Source organism: Panulirus ornatus, chromosome 26 (genome assembly GCF_036320965.1).
Source record: "Panulirus ornatus isolate Po-2019 chromosome 26, ASM3632096v1, whole genome shotgun sequence".
NCBI lineage: Eukaryota > Metazoa > Arthropoda > Malacostraca > Decapoda > Palinuridae > Panulirus > Panulirus ornatus.
Window position 1 is genome coordinate 11,573,291 of NC_092249.1, and position 20,983 is coordinate 11,594,273.

The window sequence follows — 20,983 nt, forward strand, 5'->3', positions numbered from 1 at the left end:
TCTTTAAAGCAAACTCCTGATCTACATATCCTATACCACTTCTGAAACCACACTGTTTCTCCCCATTCTGATGCTCTGTACATGGCATCACCCTCTAAATCAATATTTATTTATTTATTCATTTATTTATTTTGCTTTGTCGCTGTCTCCCGCGCTAGCAAGGTAGCGCAAGGAAACAGATGAAAGAATGGCCCAACCCACCCACATACACATGTATATACATACATGTCCACACACGCAAATATACATACCTATACATCTCAATGTACACATATATATATATACACACAGACATATACATATATGCACATGTACATAATTCATAGTCTGCCTTTATTTATTCCCATCGCCACCCCGCCACACAGGGAATAACAACCCCCTCCCCCTTCATGTGTGCGAGGTAGCACTAGGAAAAGACAACAAAGGCCCCAATCGTTCACACTCAGTCTCCAGCTGTCATGTAACAATGCACCAGAAACCACAGCTTCCTTTCCACATCAAGGCCCCACAAAACTTTCCATGGTTTACCCCAAACGCTTCACATGCCCTGGTTCAATCCATTGACAGCACGTCGACCCCAGTATACCACATCGTTCCAATTCACTATATTCCTTGTACTGCTTTCACCCTCCTGCATGTTCAGGCCCCAATCACTCAAAATCTTTTTCACTCCATCTTTCCACCTCCAATTTGATCTCCCACTTCTCCTCGTTCCCTCCACCTCTGACACATACATCATCTTGGTCAATCTTTCCTCACTCATTCTCTCCATGTGACCAAACCATTTCAAAACACCCTCCTCTGCTCTATCAACCACACTCGTTTTATTTCCACACATCTCTCTTACCCTTACGTTACTTACTCGATCAAACCACCTCACACCACATATTGTCTTCAAACATCTCATTTCCAGCATATCCAACCTCCTGCGCACAACTCTATCCATAGCCCACACCTCGCAATCATACAACATAATTGGAACCACTATTCCTTCAAACATACCCATTTCAGCTTTCCGAGACAATGTTCTCGACTTCCAAACATTCTTCAAGGCTCCCAGAATTTTCGCCCCCTCCCCCACCCTATGATTCACTTCCGCTTCCATGGTTCCATCCGCTGCCAGATCCACTCCCAGATATCTAAAACACTTTACTTCCTCCAGTTTTTCTCCATTCAAACTTACCTCCCAATTGACTTGACCCTCAACCCTACTGTACCTAATAACCTTGCTCTTATTCACATTTACTCTTAACTTTCTTCTTTCACACACTTTACCAAACACAGTCACCAACTTCTGCAGTTTCTCACATGAATCAGCCACTAGTGCTGTATCATCAGCGAACAACAACTGACTCACTTCCCAAGCTCTCTCATCCACAACAGACTGCATACTTGCCCCTCTTTCCATAACTCTTGCATTCACCTCCCTAACAACCACATCCATAAACAAACTAAAAACCATGGAGACATCACACACCCCTGCCGCAAACTTACATTCACCAAGAACAATCACTTTCCTCTCTTCCTACACGTACACATGCCTTACATCCTCGATAAAAACTTTTCACTGCTTCTAACAACTTGCCTCCCACACCATATATTCTTAATACCTTCCACAGAGCATCTCTATCAACTCTATCATATGCCTTCTCCAGATCCATAAATGCTACATACAAATCCAATTGCTTTTCTAAGTATTTCTCACATACATTCCTCAAATCAAAAACCTGATCCACACATCCTCTACCACTTCTGAAACCACACTGCTCTTCCCCAATCTGATGCTCTGTACATGCCTTCACCCTCTCAATCAATACTCTCCCATATAATTTACCATCAATACTCAACAAACATATACCTCTGTAATTTGAGCACTCACTCTTATCCCCCTTGCCTTTGTACAATGGCACTATGCAAGCATTCTGCCAATCCTCAGGCACCTCAACATGAATCATTTTTTTTTTTTTTTTGCTTTGTCAGTCTCCCGCATTTGCGAGGTAGCGCAAGGCAACAGACGAAAGAAATGGCCCAACCCACCCCCATACACATGTATATACATACACGTCCACACACGCAAATATACATACCCATACATCTCAATGTACACATATATATATACACACACAGACACATACATATATACACATGCACACAATTCACACTGTCTGCCTTTATTCATTCCCATCGCCACCTCACCACGCATGGATTAACATCCCCTTCCCCCCTCATGTGTGCAAGGTAATGCTAGGAAAAGACAACAAAGGCCACATTCGTTCACACTCAGTCTCTAGCTGTCATGCATGTCAGCTCCCTTTCCACATCCAGGCCCCACAAAACTCTCCATGGTTTACCCCAGACGCTTCACATGCCCTGATTCAATCCACTGACAGCACATCGACCCCGGTATACCACATCGATCCAATTCACTCTATTCCTTCCCCGCCTTTCACCCTCCTGCATGTTCAGGCCCCGATCACTCAAAATCTTTTTCACTCCATCTTTTCACCTCCAATTTGGTCTCCCACTTCGCGTTCCCTCCACCTCTGACACATATATCCTCTTGGTCAATCTTTCCTCACTCATTCTCTCCATGTGACCAAACCATTTCAAAACACCCTCTTCTGCTCTATCAACGACAATCTTTTAATTTCCACACATCTCTCTTACCCTCACATTACTTACGCGATCAAACCACCTCACATCACACATTGTCCTCAAACATCTCATTTCCAGCACATCCATCCTCCTGCGCACAACTCTATCCATAGCCCACACCTCGCAACCATACAACATTGTTGGAACGATTATTCCTTCAAACATAGCCATTTTTGCTTTCTGAGATAATGTTCTCGACTTCCACACATTCTTCAAGGCTCCCAGGATTTTCGCCCCCTCCTCCACCCTATGATTCACTTCGCTTCCATGGTTCCATCGACAGCCAGATCCACTCCCAGATATCTAAAACACTTCACTTCCTCCAGTTTTTCTCCATTCAAACTTACCTCCCAATTGACTTGACCCTCAACCCTACTGTACCTAATAACCTTGCTCTTATTCACATTTACTTTTAACTTTCTTCTTTCACACACTTTACCAAACTCAGTCAATAGCTTGTGCAGTTTCTCACATGAATCAACCACCAGCGCTGTATCATCAGCGAACAACAACTGACTCACTTCCCAAGCTCTCTCATCCCCAACAGACTTCATACTTGCCCCTCTTTCCAAAACTCTTGCATTCACCTCCCTAACAACCCCATCCATAAACAAATTAAACAACCATGGAGACATCACACACCCCTGCTGCAAACCTACATTCACTGAGAACCAATCACTTTCCTCTCTTCCTACACGTACACATGCCTTACATCCTCGATAAAAACTTTTCACTGCTTCTAACAACTTGCCTCCCACACCATATTTTCTTAGTACCTTCCACAGAGCATCTCTATCAACTGTATCATATGCCTTCTCCAGATCCATAAATGCTACATACAAATCCATTTGCTTTTCTAAGTATTTCTCACATACATTCTTCAAAGCAAACACCTGATCCACACATCCTCTACCACTTCTGAAACCACACTGCTCTTCCCCAATCTGATGCTCTGTACATGCCTTCACCCTCTCAATCAATACCCTCCCATATAATTTACCAGGAATACTCAACAAACTTTTATACCTCTGTAATTTGAGCACTCACTCTTATCCCCTTTGCCTTTGTACTATGGCACTATGCATGCATTCCGCCAATCCTCAGGCAGCTCACCATGAATCATACATACATTAAATAAGCTTACCAACCAGTCAACAATACAGTCACTCCCTTTTTAATAAATTCCACTGCAATACCATCCAAACCTGCTGCCTTGCCGGCTTTCATCTTCAGCAAAGCTTTTGCTACCTCTTTTTTGTTTACCAAATCATTTTCCCTAACCCTCTCACTTTGCACACCACCTCGACCAAAACACCCTATATCTGCCACTCTATCATCAAACACATTCAACAAACCTTCAAAATACTCACTCCATCTCCTTCTCACATCACCACTACTTGTTATCACCTCCCCATTAGCCCCCTTCACTGAAGCTCCCATTTGTTCCCTTGTCTTACGCTCTTTATTTACCTCCTTCCAGAACATCTTTTTATTCTCCCTAAAATCTAATGATACTCTCTCTCCCCAACTCTCATTTGCCCTCTTTTTCATCTCTTGCACCTTTCTTTTGACCTCCTGCCTCTTTCTTTTATACATCTCCCACTCATTTGCATTTTTTCCCTGCAAAAATCGTCCAAATGCCTCTCTCTTCTCTTTCACTAATAATCTTACTTCTTCATCCCACCACTCACAACCCTTTCTAATCAATCCATCTCCCACACTTGTCATGCCACAAGCATCTTTTGCACAAGCCATCACTGCTTCCCTAAATACATCCCATTCCTCCCCCACTCCCCTTACTTCCTTTGTTCTCACCTTTTTCCATTCTGTACTCAGTCTCTCCTGGTACTTCCTCACACAAGTCTCCTTCCCAAGCTCACTCACTCTCACCACTCTCTTTACCCCAACATTCTCTCTTCCTTTCTGAAAACCCCTACAAATCTTCACCTTCACCTCCACAAGATAATGATTAGACATCTCTCCAGTTGCACCTCTCAGCACATTAACATCCAAAAGTCTCTCTTTCGCATGCCTATCAATTAACACGTAATCCAATAACGCTTTCTGGCCATCTCTCCTACTTACATACATATACTTATGTATATCTCACTTTTTAAACCAGGTATTCCCAATCACCAGTCCTTTTTCAGCACATAAATCTACAAGCTCTTCACCATTTCCATTTACAATACTGAACACCCCATGTATACCAATTATTCCCTCAACTGCCACATTACTCACCTTTGCATTCAAATCACCCATCACTATAACCCAGTCTTGTGCATCAAAACCACTAACACACTCATTCAGCTGCTCCCAAAACACTTGCCTCTCATGATCTTTCTTCTCATGCCCAGGTGCATATGCACCAATAATCACCCATCTCTCTCCATCAACTTTCAGTTTCCCATATCAATCTAGAATTTACTTTCTTACACCCTATCACATACTCCCACAACTCCTGTTTCAGGAGTAGTGCTACTCCTTCCCTTGCTCTTGTCTTCTCACTTACACTCTGGCTTTACTCCCAAGACATTCCCAAACCAATCTTCCCCTTTACCCTTGAGCTTCGTTTCACTCAGAGCCAAAACATACAGGTTCCTTTCCTCAAACATACTACCTATCTCTCCTTTTTTCTCATCTTGGTTACATCCACACACATTTAGACTCCCCAATCTGAGCCTTCGAGGAGGATAAGCACTCCCCGCGTGACTCCTTCTTCTGTTTCCCCTTTTAGAAAGTTAAAATACAAGGAGGGGAGGGTTTCTGGCCCCCGCTCCCGTCCCTTTTAGTCGCCTTCTACGACACGTGAGGAATGCGTGGGAAGTATTCTTTCTCCCCTATCCCCAGGGATAAAATCAATACTCTCCCATATTACTTACCAGGTATACTCAGCGAACTCCCTCTGTAGTTTGAACACTCACCTTTATCCTTTATCCCACTTGCCTTTAAACAATGGAACTGTACATGCATTCTGCCAATTTCTGATACATTTTCAAAATCATGCTGATTGCGTTTCACAGATTTTGGGATGACAATAATGATATGTATTTCATAATTATTACTGCTTCCCATTTTCAAATTTTCTTGATTGATGTCTCATATCTTCTGAGGGTAAAGGACACTTTCTAAATTCACTCTAATTCCAAGCCATTTCTTCCTGCTTAAAACAGTTTCCTTGAGGGAACAGCTTCAAAATTACTACAAACACTACTTCTATGAAAATACAAGACTTGTTGAGAGAAATCATATCAAGTTAATCTACAGCAACAGTTTAAAGTAAAAACAGCTCTAGTTTCTTACCTGATACCCCTGCTGCCACTACTTGTAGTCTTAGTGCTACCAGGTCCTGGCTTCTCTGTTGTATGTGTTTTAGAAGTGGATGCAGCTGTTGTCTTTGCTGGTCTAGATGATGTAGAATGTGTTCTGGATGTTGAAGATGATGCTTTAGATGTAGATGAAGAAGTCTTTGATGAGGATGATAAGCCTTTGGTTGATGATGAATTTGTTGAAGATGGTTTCTTGGATGTGGACGATGAGGTCTTAGTTGATAAAGATGTTTTTGATGATGTTGTCTTGGAGTTGGATGAGCTTTTAGTTGAGGATGAATGAGTTTTAGATGATGATGCTTTTGGTGCAGATGACGAGCTTTTAGATGATGATGTTGAGGTCTTGGATGATGATGTTTTGCTGGTAGATGTCTTGCTTCTTGATTTTTCTGGGCCACCAGATGGCTTTTGTGCTTTATCTCTTTCTTTCATTCTGTTACTGCTCAAACACAATCACAGCTGAAAGTCATAAAAGTATTTCAATACAGCTCTACATCCCCTTAACAAAAAATATATGATAGCTGTTCATGACATTTCTAAAGGAGATGCAAGGCATACATGGGGAGTAGAACAAATCAGCATAAATGCTGCATGAAAGCTGACATTGTGTAAACAAGTGGACCTGCAGCAAGGTCTAATGAATTATGTACAGGTACACCACTGATTTTCCGGCAACTCATGGTTCGGCACCTCCTTTAGTGCGGACAAAATTACGTGAGGGAACTTGAAATTACCACAGCCACCAGACTAGTTTACTGGGAGGCCACAGATGGCATTCCATGTAGGGCACACTTATCTACATTCTTTACACTGCACTTGTTGGTGGTGATACCGCAATTCTGTGAGATTCTTAGCTTAATTTGATTGAATTTAACCCCAGCTATGGCTTCTAAGACATATGAGAGTGTCAGTCGTGGTGTCAAACATAAACACCAGTCCAAATTGATCCAAGATAAAGTAAAACTGTTGAAAAAAATGGACCATGGTGTTTCGGTGTGTAAGCTGTGTGACATCTACAGTATTGGTTCATTAATTATTTATGATATAAAGAAGCAAAGGGAGAATATGTTGAAATTCTAGGCAGACAGCAATTCCAAGAAGGAAATGACAATTAGAAAAACTATGAAAGATCGTAAGAGTACTGAGCACGATCAAGTAATGATGGAATGGTTTTGGCAGCATCAGAGTGATGGAGTGGACTTGTCAGGTAGCATGATAATGGACCACACTAAGTTGTTCCATGAAGAACTTAAATTACAGCATGAGCATGCCTATAGTGAAAAGTGGCTTCAAAGATTCAAGAAGCGTCATGAAATTTCCATGAATAAAGTGCGGAAAAAAGCAGTCTACAAACCATGAAGGAGCTGCCAAGTAAGTGGACGAATTTGCGAAACTCATGACTGACGAGCACCTCCATCCTGAGCAGGTGCACAATGCATATGAAACTGCAGTATTCTGGCGATGAACACCTAAGAAAACACTAGCAACAGAAGACAAAGACCCACAGGATTCAAACTGGGGCATAACTAGGGGAAACAGCAACTATGGCAAGCACTGAAATGCATCCCTGTCCAAACAGATAACACCAATATCTTTTATTTCTATTACCTCTGCCAAGGAGATTATGTTTTTACCAGCTTTTGTTTGTTTGTCTGTGAGCAACTTTCAACAAAAGTTAAGAACAAATTTTGATGAAATTTTCAGGGAAAGTCAGAAATCACACAAGGACCAATTGAACAGATTTTAGGAGTGATCTGAATCATTGTCTGGATCCAGGACGCCATTACGGAAATATCAATTTTTGTGAATAACTATTCAACTAATATTGATATCAATGTGATTCCAAGTGCCAAAGATATGTTTTCATAGTCAAGACATCTAAATGTTTACAATCCGAATAATTGTCTGGATCAAGGATGCCATTACACCACTGGCAGCCCCCTTCAAGTGGCACCCAGGGCACCTGCCCTAACTGCCATACCCTAGATACGCTACTGGATTCAAACAATCTAGGGACAGACTTACCATCTTAGGGTGCTTAAACATTTATTATTTGTTTAATTTAAATACCTAGCAGTCATGGTATACTTTAGACACATGGTAGATGTATCATTAGAGGGTTAGAGGTGTGTTGAAATTATTATTACGTGACCACAGTTGGTTTGGCAAAATGGTTAATCCAACAAGGCTTTGGAACCAAGAGTGCCAGAAAATCAGTGGTGTACCTGTAGCATAAAAATTGTAGAATATCAAGGGTAAGAACCACATCATAAATCATACATAACGCACCACAACGATATTTACAAATCATTAAAAGTAATCAGTGAAAAACTGCAATACACTTTAGTGAGACGAAAAGAAATGATAAGGTATATATCATGCATGTATTGAGATTGTCAGACCATAGTACGACACAGGCCTTTGCATGATGCTGCCCCATTTGGTGGCTCTGACTAGAGCTGTACTCCAGCTCCACTGATGATTTAGAAAAAGACACAAGAGACAAGGCCAACCTGCTGATTTAGAAACAAGGATAATGATAGACTGACGTATAAAATCAATGAAGAAACAAAACTGACTAGGTGAAGATGTAGCTACATTTCAATTTAGATACTGATTTATGTAACCACAAGGTGAGGAAAAGAGCAGGAGTGTTCAACTTATATCACTAGCACCCTGAGTTATAACACTTAGGTATGTAAGCATTGTTGCATAACCATCTAATATTATCTTCCTCCATGAGTCAACTTCTGGTGAGAATAAAGACTGTATGCAACCTATATTAATAGGTGTACACTGAATTAGGACAAGTTGACGTCCTTAAATAACAAAGGTTATCTTGATAAGCTTAAACTAGACACATCAAATCAATGAAAATAACAGAGATTATCTTCATGAGCTTAAACTATACACATCAAAGTTAATGAGTCCTGTCTGAATATAAATCATCAATCTCAAACTACATATAGTCCACATAAATGAATTTCAATTTCTAAAAGATGCAACAGAAGGAGCCATGCAGTGAGTGCTCATCCTCTGAAGGCTCAGGATGGGGTGTCTAAATAAGTGTGGATGCAACCAAGATGAAAAGGGAGGAGATAAAGGTAGAATGTTTGAGGAAAGAAACCTGGATGTTCTGGCTCTGAGTAAAACAAAGTCCAAAGGTAAAGTGGAAGAACAGTTTGGAAAGGTCTTAGGAGTAAAGTTTGGGGCTGGTGACAGGACAAGAGCTAAAGGAGTATCATTAATCCAGAAACAGGAGTTATGGGAGTGTGTGAAAGAGTGTAAGGGAGTTAAATTCTGTACTGATATGGGTGAAATGAAAGTGGATTGCAAGAGATGTGTGATTAACACTTATGCAACTGGCCATGAGAATAAAGATCATGAGAGGCAAGTGTTCTGGGAGCAGCAGAGTGAGTTCATCAGCAGTTTTGATGGAAGAGACCAGGTACTGGTGATGGGTGATTTGAATGCTTAAGTGAGTAATGTGGTAGCTGAGGGTATAATTGGGGGCATCATGTATTTAGTATTATGAGTGGAAATGGTGAACAGCTTGTGGAGTTGTATGCTGTAAAAGGACTGGTGACCAGGAATTCCAGGTTTAAAAAGAGAGATATACACAAGTATACATATATGAGTAGGACAGATGGTCAACAAGCATTACTGGATTATGTAGGATTTGATAGACACGTAAAAGAGAGACTGTTGGATGTAAATATGCTGAGAAGGGCAGATGGTGGGATGTCTGATCACTATCTTGTGAAGGTGAGCGTGAGGATTTGTGAAGGATTTTGAGAAAGAAGAAATAATGTCAAGAAGAAGAGAGGGATAAGAGTAAGTGAGCTTAGAAAGGATAGATTTGTGTGAAGAAATGCCAAGAGAGACTGAGTGTACTATGGCACAAAAGGTGACAGTAAATGAAGCAAGGGTTGTGAGTGAGGAATAGGAGTTATTTTGGGAAGCAGCGCTGGCATCTGCAAGAGATGCATTGCCATGTGAAAGGTGGGAGGTGGGCAGATTAGAAAGAGTAGTGAGTGGTGGGATGAAGAAGAAAAGTTGTGAGTGAAAGAAAAAAGAGAGGCATTTGGATGGTGTTTACAGGGAAGCAATGCAAAAGATTGGGGAATGTATGAGAAAATGGAAGGTAGACAACAGGAAGGTGCAAGGGCCAAAAAAGAGGGCAAATGAGAGTTGGGGTGAAAGAAAAGAGAAGAGGAGGGGAAAGCCTTACAAAAGAGGAAATGTGGCAAGGCAGGTGGAGTGAATAGTACTGCAGTTGAATCTATTAAGAAAGGGGATGGCTGTGTTGTAAACTGGTTGGGCAGGATTTTCAATGTATGTTTGGATCATGGTGAGGTGCCTGAAAACTGGCAGAATGAATGTATAGTGCCACTGTATAAAGGCAAGGGGCATAAAGGAGGCTGTTCAAACTACAGAGGCAAAAGTTTATTGAGTGTACCTGGTGTGTTGTATGGGAGGGTAGTGATTGAGAGGGTGAGGCCATTCTTAGAGCATCAGAATGGGGAGGACCGATGTGCTTGCACGAGTGGTACAGGATGTGTGGATCATATGTTTGGTAAGAAATACTTAAAAAAGCTAAGATGAATTTTGAATATGGCATTTGTGGATCTGAAAAAAGCATTTGATAGGGTTGACAGAGATGCCTTGTAAATCTTAAGAATATGCAGCATGGGAGGAAAGTTGCTCGAAGCAGTGAGAAGTTTTTATCATGGGTGTAAGGCATGTGTATGAGTAGGAAGAGAGGAGAGTAAACGGTTCAACTTGAAGGTTGGTCTGCGGCAGGGGTAGGTGATATCACCATGTTTGTTTGTTTGTTTATGGATAGGATAGTAAGGAAGGTAAATGAGAAAGTCTTGGAGAAAGGAGTAAGTATGCAGTCTGAGGGGGATAAGAAGCTACTTGTTTGCTGATGATACAGCACTGGTGGCAGATTCAAATGAGAAACTGCTGAAGTTGGTGACTGACTTTGGTGACTGAAAGTAAATGTGAAAAAAAGCAAGGTTATTAAGTTTACCTGGTTTAGGGACAGGTCAGATGGTGTGGAGTTTCAGTTGAGAAAACTGGAGGAAGTGAAATTTTTATATACTTGGGGTCGGACATAGCACCAAATGGAACCATGGATGTGGAAGTAAGTCACAGGGAGTGTGAGAGTGTGTGTGTGTGTGTGTGTGTGTGTGTGTGTGTGTGTGTGTGTGTGTGTGTAAGGGGGCAGCTGAACATTCCGTAAGCACTGTAGAATGTGTGGAAAGAGAGATCATTATCTGGGAGGGCAAAAATAAGTATGTTTGAAGATACAGTTGTCCCTGCAGTATCATATGGATGCGAGACATGAGCTATAGATAAGACTGTGCAGAGGAGTGCTGGTGTAATGGAAATGAAACATTTAAAGACAATATGTGAAGAAAGCTGGTTTGATTGAACGAGTAATGAGAGGGTATGAGATATTTTTTTATTTATCATACTTGATTGCCGGTTCACGCATCAGTGAGGTAGTGCAAGGAAACACATGAAGAATGACCCATTCACTCATATACACACATATATGTACATAAACGCCCATACATGAGCGTACATATATCAACATATACACATTTATCTATATCTATTATACTTAATCGCTGTTTCCTGTGTCAGCAAAGTAGCGTCAGGAAACAGACGAAGAATGGCCTATCAACACATATACACATACATATACATAAATGCATATGTATACGTATATGTATATATGCATATACATATACATATCTACATATATATATTCATTTATTTATTTATTTTGCTCTGTCGCTGTCTCCCGCATTAGCGAGGTAGTGCAAGGAAACAGACGAAAGAAATGGCCCAACCCACCCATATACACATGTATATACATACATGTCCACCCACGCAAATATACATACTTATACATCTCAATATACACATATATATACACACAGAGACATATACATAGATACACATGTACATAATTCATAGTCTGCCTTTATTCATTCCCATCGCCACCTCACCACACATGGAATAACGACCCCGCTCCACCCTCATGTGTGCGAGGTAGCACTAGGAAAAGACAACAAAGGCCACATTCGTTCACACTCAGTCTCTAGCTGTCATGTAATAATACACCGAAACCACAGCTCACTTTCCACATCCAGGCCCCACACAACTTTCCATGGTTTACCCCAGACGCTTCACATGCCCTGGTTCAATCCATTGACAGCACATCGACCCCGGTATACCACATCATTCCAATTCACTCTATTCCTTGCACGCCTTTCACCCTCGTGCATGTTCAGGCCCCGGTCACTCAAAATCATTTTCACTTCATCTTTCCACCTCCAATTTGGTCTCCCACTTCTCCTCGTTCCCTCCACCTCTGACACATATATCCTCTTGGTCAATCTTTCCTCACTCATTCTCTCCATGTGAACAAACCATTTCAAAGCACCCTCTTATGCTCTCTCAACCATACTCTTTTTATTTCCACACATCTCTCTTACCCTTACATTACTTGCTCGATCACACCACCTCACACCACATATTGTCCTCAAACATCTCATTTCCAGCACATCCACCCTCCTGTGCACAACTCTATCCATAGCCCACGCCTCGCAACCATACAACATTGTAGGAACCACTATATATATATATATATATATATTTATATATATATATTTTTTTTTTATTATACTTTGTCGCTGTCTCCCGCGTTTGCAAGGTAGTGCAAGGAAACAGACAAAAGAAATGGCCCAACCAGCCCCCATACACATGTATATATATACACGTCCACACACGCAAATATACATACCTACACAGCTTTCCATGGTTTACCCCAGACGCTTCACATGCCCTGATTCAATCCACTGACAGCACGTCGACCCCGGTATACCACATCGATCCAATTCACTCTATTCCTTGCCCTCCTTCCACCCTCCTGCAAGTTCAGGCCCCGATCACACAAAATCTTTTTCACTCCATCTTTCCACCTCCAATTTGGTCTCCCACTTCTCCTTCTTCCCTCCACCTCCGACACATATATCCTCTTGGTCAATCTTTCCTCACTCATTCTCTCCATGTGCCCAAACCATTTCAAAACACCCCCTTCTGCTCTCTCAACAACGCACTTTTTATTTCCACACATCTCTCTTACCCTTACGTTAATTACTCGATCAAACCACCTTACACCACACATTGTCCTCAAACATCTCATTTCCATCACATCCACCCTCCTGCACACAACTCTATCCATAGCCCACGCCTCGCAACCATACAACATTGTTGGAACCACTATTCCTTCAAACATACCCATTTTTGCTTTCGGAGATAATGTTCTCGACTTCCACACATTCTTCATGGCTCCTGGGATTTTCGCCCCCTCCCCCACCCTATGATCCACTTCCGCTTCCATGGTTCCATCCGCTGCCAGATCGACTCCCAGATATCTATATATATATATATATATATATATATATATATATATATATATATATATATATATATATATATATATATATATATATTATATATATATATATATATATATATATATATATATATATATATATATATATATATATATATATATATATATATATAGCTTGTAGATTTATGTGCTGAAAAAGGACTGATGATTGGGAATACCTGGTTTAAAAAGCGAGATATACATAAGTATACTTATGTAAGTAGGAGAGATGGCCAGAGAGCGTTATTGGATTACGTGTTAATTGACAGGCGTGCGAAAGAGAGACTTTTGGATGTTAATGTGCTGAGAGGTGCAACTGGAGGGATGTCTGATCATTATCTTGTGGAGGCTAAGGTGAAGATTTGTATGGGTTTTCAGAAAAGAAGAGTGAATGTTGGGGTGAAGAGGGTGGTGAGAGTAAGTGAGCTTGAGAAGGAGACCTGTGTGAGGAAGTACCAGGAGAGACTGAGTACAGAATGGAAAAAGGTGAGAACAATGGAAGTAAAGGGAGTGGGGGAGGAATGGGATGTATTTAGGGAATCAGTGATGGATTGCGCAAAAGATGCTTGTGGCATGAGAAGAGTGGGAGGTGGGTTGATTAGAAAGGGTAGTGAGTGGTGGGATGAAGAAGTAAGAGTATTAGTGAAAGAGAAGAGAGAGGCATTTGGACGATTTTTGAAGGGAAAAAATGCAATTGAGTGGGAGATGTATAAAAGAAAGAGACAGGAGGTCAAGAGAAAGGTGCAAGAGGTGAAAAAAAGGGCAAATGAGAGTTGGGGTGAGAGAGTATCATTAAATTTTAGGGAGAATTAAAAGATGTTCTGGAAGGAGGTAAATAAAGTGCGTAAGACAAGGGAGCAAATGGGAACTTCGGTGAAGGGCGCAAGTGGGGAGGTGATAACAAGTAGTGGTGATGTGAGAAGGAGATGGAGTGAGTATTTTGAAGGTTTGTTGAATGTGTTTGATGATAGAGTGGCAGATATAGGGTGTTTTGGTCGAGGTGGTGTGCAAAGTGAGAGGGTTAGGGAAAATGATTTGGTAAACAGAGAAGAGGTAGTGAAAGCTTTGCGGAAGATGAAAGCCGGCAAGGCAGAAGGTTTGGATGGTATTGCAGTAGAATTTATTAAAAAAGGGGGTGACTGTATTGTTGACTGGTTGGTAAGGTTATTTAATGTATGTATGACTCATGGTGAGGTGCCTGAGGATTGGCGGAATGCGTGCATAGTGCCATTGTACAAAGGCAAAGGGGATAAGAGTGAGTGCTAAAATTACAGAGGTATAAGTTTGTTGAGTATTCCTGGTAAATTATATGGGAGAGTATTGATTGAGAGGGTGAAGGCATGTACAGAGCATCAGATTGGGGAAGAGCAGTGTGGTTTCAGAAGTGGTAGAGGATGTGTGGATCAGGTGTTTGCTTTGAAGAATGTATGAGAGAAATACTTAGAAAAGAAAATGGATTTGTATGTAGCATTTATGGATCTGGAGAAGGCATACGATAGAGTTGATAGAGATGCTCTGTGGAAGGTATTAAGAATATATGGTGTGGGAGGAAAGTTGTTAGAAGCAGTGAAAAGTTTTTATTGAGGATGTAAGGCATGTGTACGTGTAGGAAGAGAGGAAAGTGATTGGTTCTCAGTGAATGTAGGTTTGCGGCAGGGGTGTGTGATGTCTCCATGGTTGTTTAATTTGTTTATGGATGGGGTTGTTAGGGAGGTGAATGCAAGAGTTTTGGAAAGAGGGGCAAGTATGAAGTCTGTTGGGGATGAGAGAGCTTGGGAAGTGAGTCAGTTGTTGTTCACTGATGATACAGCGCTGGTGGCTGATTCATGTGAGAAACTGCAGAAGCTGGTGACTGAGTTTGGAAAAGTGTGTGGAAGAAGAAAGTTAAGAGTAAATGTGAATAAGAGCAAGGTTATTAGGTACAGTAGGGTTGAGGGTCAAGTCAATTGGGAGGTGAGTTTGAATGGAGAAAAACTTGAGGAAGTGAAGTGTTTTAGATATCTGGGAGTGGATCTGGCAGCGGATGGAACCATGGAATCGGAAGTGGATCATAGGGTGGGGGAGGGGGCGAAAATCCTGGGGGCCTTGAAGAATGTGTAAATGAGTAAAAATGAGTAAAAAAGATTTTGTGTGATCGGGGCCTGAACCTGCAGGAGGGTGAAAGGAAGGCAAGGAATAGAGTGAATTGGATCGATATGGTATACCGGGGTTGACGTGCTGTCAGTGGATTGAATCAGGGCATGTGAAGCGTCTGGGGTAAACCATGGAAAGCTGCGTAGGTATGTATATTTGCGTGTGTGGATGTGTATGTATATACATGTGTATGGGGGTGGGTTGGGCCATTTCTTTCGTCTGTTTCCTTACGTTACCTTGCAAACGCGGGAGACAGTGGGAAAAAATATATATATATATATATATATATATATATATATATATATATATATATATATATATATATATATATATATACAAATATACATACCTACACAGCTTTCCATGGTTTACCCCAGACGCTTCACATTCCCTGCTTCAATCCACTGACAGCACGTCAACCCTGGTATACCACATCGCTCCAATTCACTCTATTCCTTGCCCTCCTTTCACCCTCCTGCATGTTCAGGCCCCGATCACACAAAATCTTTTTCATTCCATCTTTCCACCTCCAATTTGGTCTCCCTCTTCTCCTTGTTCCCTCCACCTCCGACACATATATCCTCTTGGTCAATCTTTCCTCACTCATCCTCTCCATGTGCCCAAACCACTTCAAAACACCCTCTTCTGCTCTCTCAACCACGCTCTTTTTATTTCCACACATCTCTCTTACCCTTACGTTATTCACTCGATCAAACCACCTCACACCACACATTGTCCTCAAACATCTCATTTCCAGCACATCCATCCTCCTGCGCACAACTCTATCCATAGCCCACGCCTCGCAACCATACAACATTGTTGGAACCACTATTCCTTCAAACATACCCATTTTTGCTTTCTGAGATAATGTTCTCGACTTCCACACATTCTTCAAGGCTTCCAGAATTTTCGCCCCCTCCCCCACCCTATGATCCACTTCCGCTTCCATGGTTCCATCCGCTGCCAGATACACTCCCAGATATCTAAAACACTTCACTTCCTCCAGTTTTTCTCCATTCAAACTCACCTCCCAATTGACTTGACCCTCAACCCTACTGTACCTAATAACCTTGCTCTTATTCACATTTACTCTTAACTTTCTTCTTTCACACACTTTACCAAACTCAGTCACCAGCTTCTGCAGTTTCTCACATGAATCAGCCACCAGTGCTGTATCATCAGCGAGCAACAACTGACTCACTTCCCAAGCTCTCTCATCCACAACAGACTTCATACTTGCCCCTCTTTCCAAACTCTTGCATTCACCTCCCTAACAACCCCATCCATAAACAAATTAAACAACCATGGAGACATCACACACCCCTGCCGCAAACCTACATTCACTGAGAACCAATCACTTTCCTCTCTTCCTACACGTACACATGCCTTACATCCTCGATAAAAACTTTTCACTGCTTCTAACAACTTGCCTCCCACACCATATATTCTTAATACCTTCCACAGAGCATCTCTATCAACTCTATCATATGCCTTCTCCAGATCCATAAATGCTACATACAAATCCATTTGCTTTTCTAAGTATTTCTCACATACATTCTTCAAAGCAAACACCTGATCCACACATCCTCTACCACTTCTGAAACCACACTGCTATTCCTCAATCTGATGCTCTGTACATGCCTTCACCCTCTCAATCAATACCCTCCCATATAATTTACCAGGAATACTCAACAAACTTATACCTCTGTAATTTTAGCACTCACTCTTATCCCCTTTGCCTTTGTACAATGGCACTATGCACGCATTCCGCCAATCCTCAGGCACCTCACCATGAGTCATACATACATTAAATAACCTTACCAACCAGTCAACAATACAGTCACCCCCTTTTTTAATAAATTCCACTGCAATACCATCCAAACCTGCTGCCTTGTTGGCTTTCATCTTCCGCAAAGCTTTTACTACCTCTTCTCTGTTTACCAAATCATTTTCCCTAACCCTCTCACTTTGCACAGCACCTCGACCAAAACACCCTATATCTGCCACTCTATCATCAAACACATTCAACAAACCTTCAAAATACTCACTCCATCTCCTTCTCACATCACCACTACTTGTTATCACCTCCCCATTTGCACCCTTCACTGAAGTTCCCATTTGCTCCCTTGTCTCACGCACTTTATTTACCTCCTTCCAGAACATCTTCTTATTTTCCCTAAAATTTAATGATACTCTCTCACCCCAACTCTCATTTGCCCTTTTTTTCACCTCTTGCACCTTTCTCTTGACCTCCTGTCTCTTTCTTTTATACATCTCCCACTCAATTGCATTTTTTCCCTGCAAAAATCGTCCAAATGCCTCTCTCTTCTCTTACTTCTTCATCCCACCACTCACTACCCTTTCTAATCAACCCACCTCCCACTCTTCTCATGCCACAAGCATCTTTTGCGCAATCCATCACTGATTCCCTAAATACATCCCATTCCTCCCCCACTCCCCTTACTTCCATTGTTCTCACCTTTTTCCATTCTGTACTCAGTCTCTCTTGGTATTTCCTCACACAAGTCTCCTTCCCAAGCTCACTTACTCTCACCACCCTCTTCACCCCAACATTCACTCTTCTTTTCTGAAAACCCATACAAATCTTCACCTTAGCCTCCACAAGATAATGATCAGACATCCCTCCAGTTGCACCTCTCAGCACATTAACATCCAAAAGTCTCTCTTTCGCGCGCCTGTCAATTAACACGTAATCCAATAACGCTCTCTGGCCATCTCTCCTACTTACATAAGTATACTTATGTATATCTCGCTTTTTAAACCAGGTATTCCCAATCATCAGTCCTTTTTCAGCACATAAATCTACAAGCTCTTCACCATTTCCATTTACAATACTGAACACCCCATGTATACCAATTATTCCCTCAACTGCCACATTACTCACCTTTGCATTCAAATCACCCATCACTATAACCCGGTCTCGTGCATCAAAACCACTAACACACTCATTCAGCTGCTCCCAAAACACTTGCCTCTCATGATCTTTCTTCTCATGCCCAGGTGCATATGCACCAATAATCACTCATCTCTCTCCATCAACTTTCAGTTTTACCCATATTAATCGAGAATTTACTTTCTTACATTGTATCACATACTCCCACAACTCCTGTTTCAGGAGTACTGCTACTCCTTCCCTTGCTCTTGTCCTCTCACTAACCCCTGACTTTACTCCCAAGACATTCCCAAACCACTCTTCCCCTTTACTCTTGAGCTTCGTTTCACTCAGAGCCAAAACATCCAGGTTCCTTTCCTCAAACATACTACCTATCTCTCCTTTTTTCACATCTTGGTTACATCCACACACATTTAGGCACCCCAATCTGAGCCTTCGAGGAGGATGAGCACTCCCCGCGTGACTCCTTCTTCTGTTTCCCATTTTAGAAAGTTAAAAAAATGCTATATATATTTTTTTTTTTTTTTGCCGCTCTCTCCCGCATTTGCGAGGTAGCGCAAGGAAACAGACGAAAGAAATGGCCCAACCCACCCCCATACACATGCCTTGATTCAATCCACTGACAGGCACGTCAACCCCGGTATACCACATCACTCCAATTCACTCTATTCTTTGCCCTCCTTTCACCCTCCTGCATGTTCAGGCCCAGATCACACAAAATCTTTTTCACTCCATCTTTCCACCTCCAATTTGGTCTCCCTCTTCTCCTCGTTCCCTCCACCTCCGACACATATATCCTCTTGGTCAATCTTTCCTCACTCATTCTCTCCATGTGACCAAACCATTTCAAAACACCCTCTTCTGCTCTCTCAACCACGCTCTTTTTATTTCCACACATCTCTCTTACCCTTACGTCACTTACTCGATCAAACCACCTCACACCACACATTGTCCTCAAACATCTCATTTCCAGCACATCCATCCTCCTGCGCACAACTCTATCCATAGTCCACGCCTCGCAACCATACAACATTGTTGGAACCACTATTCCTTCAAACATACCCATTTTTGCTTTCCGAGATAATGTTCTCGACTTCCACACATTCTTCAAGGCTCCCAGAATTTTCGCCCCCTCCCCCACCCTATGATCCACTTCCGCTTCCATGGTTCCATCCGCTGCCAGATCCACTCCCAGATATCTAAAACACTTCACTTCCTCCAGTTTTTCTCCATTCAATCTCACCTCCCAGTTGAATTGACCCTCAACCCTACTGTACCTAATAACCTTGCTCTTATTCACATTTACTCTCAACTTTCTTCTTTCACATATATATATATATATATATATATATATATATATATATATATATATATATATATATATATATATATTTTTTTTTGCTTTGTCGCTGTCTCCCGCCTTTATTTATTCCCATTGCCACCTCGCCACACATGGATAACATCCCCCTCCCCCCTCATGTGTGCGAGGTAGTGCTAGGAAAAGACAACAAAGGCCCCATTCGTTCACACTCAGTCTCTAGCTGTCATGTAATAATGCAACGAAACCACAGCTCCCTTTCCACATCCAGGCCCCACACAACTTTCAATGGTTTACCCCAGACGCTTCACATGCCCTGGTTCAATCCATTGACAGTATGTTGACCCCGGTATACCACATCATTCACATTCACTCTATTCCTTGCACGCCTTTCACCCTCCTGCATGTTCAGGCCCCGATCACTCAAAATCTTTTTCACTCCATCTTTCCACCTCCAATTTGGTCTCCCACTTCTCCTCGTTCCCTCCACCTCCGACACATATATCCTCTTGTTGAATCTTTCCTCACTCATTCTCTCCATGTGACCAAACCATTTCAAAACACCCTCTTCTGCTCTCTCAACCACACTCTTTTCATTTCCACACATCTCTCTTACCCTTACATTACTTACTCGATCAAACCACCTCACACCACATATTGTCCTCAAACATCTCATTTCCAGCACATCCACCCTCCTGCGCACAACTCTATCCATAGCCCACACCTCGCAACCATACAACATTGTTGGAACCACTATTCCTTCAAACATACCCCTTTTTGCTTTCTGAGATAATGTTCTCGACTTCCACACATTCTTCAAGGCTCCCAGAATTTTCGCCCCCTCCCCCACCCTGTGATTCACTTCCGCTTCCATGGTTCCATCTGCTGCCAGATCCACTCCCAGACATCTAAAACACTTCACTTCCTCCAGTTTTTCTCCATTCAAACTTACCTCCCAATTGACTTGACCCTCAACCCTACTGTACCTAATAACCTTGCTCTTATTCACATTTACTCTTAACTTTCTTCTTTCACACACTTTACCAAACTCAGTCACCAGCTTCTGTAGTTTCTCACATGAATCAGCCACCAGCGCTGTATCATCAGCAAACAACAACTGACTCACTTCTCAAGCTCTCTCATCCACAACAGACTGCATA

General features: G+C 41.9%; 1 protein-coding gene across 2 annotated transcripts in view; it reads right to left on the minus strand.

Annotated features, from left to right (window-relative positions):
* The window catches only part of LOC139757449 (uncharacterized), a 652,064-nt gene that overhangs the window by 625,862 nt on the left and 5,219 nt on the right, over positions 1-20,983 (minus strand). For both annotated transcript variants that reach the window (XM_071677974.1, XM_071677975.1), the window contains exon 2: positions 5,959-6,443. In XM_071677974.1, coding sequence (XP_071534075.1) covers positions 5,959-6,416 — 458 coding nt within the window. In that variant the 5' untranslated portion in view covers positions 6,417-6,443. The remainder of the gene's footprint in view (positions 1-5,958; positions 6,444-20,983) is intronic.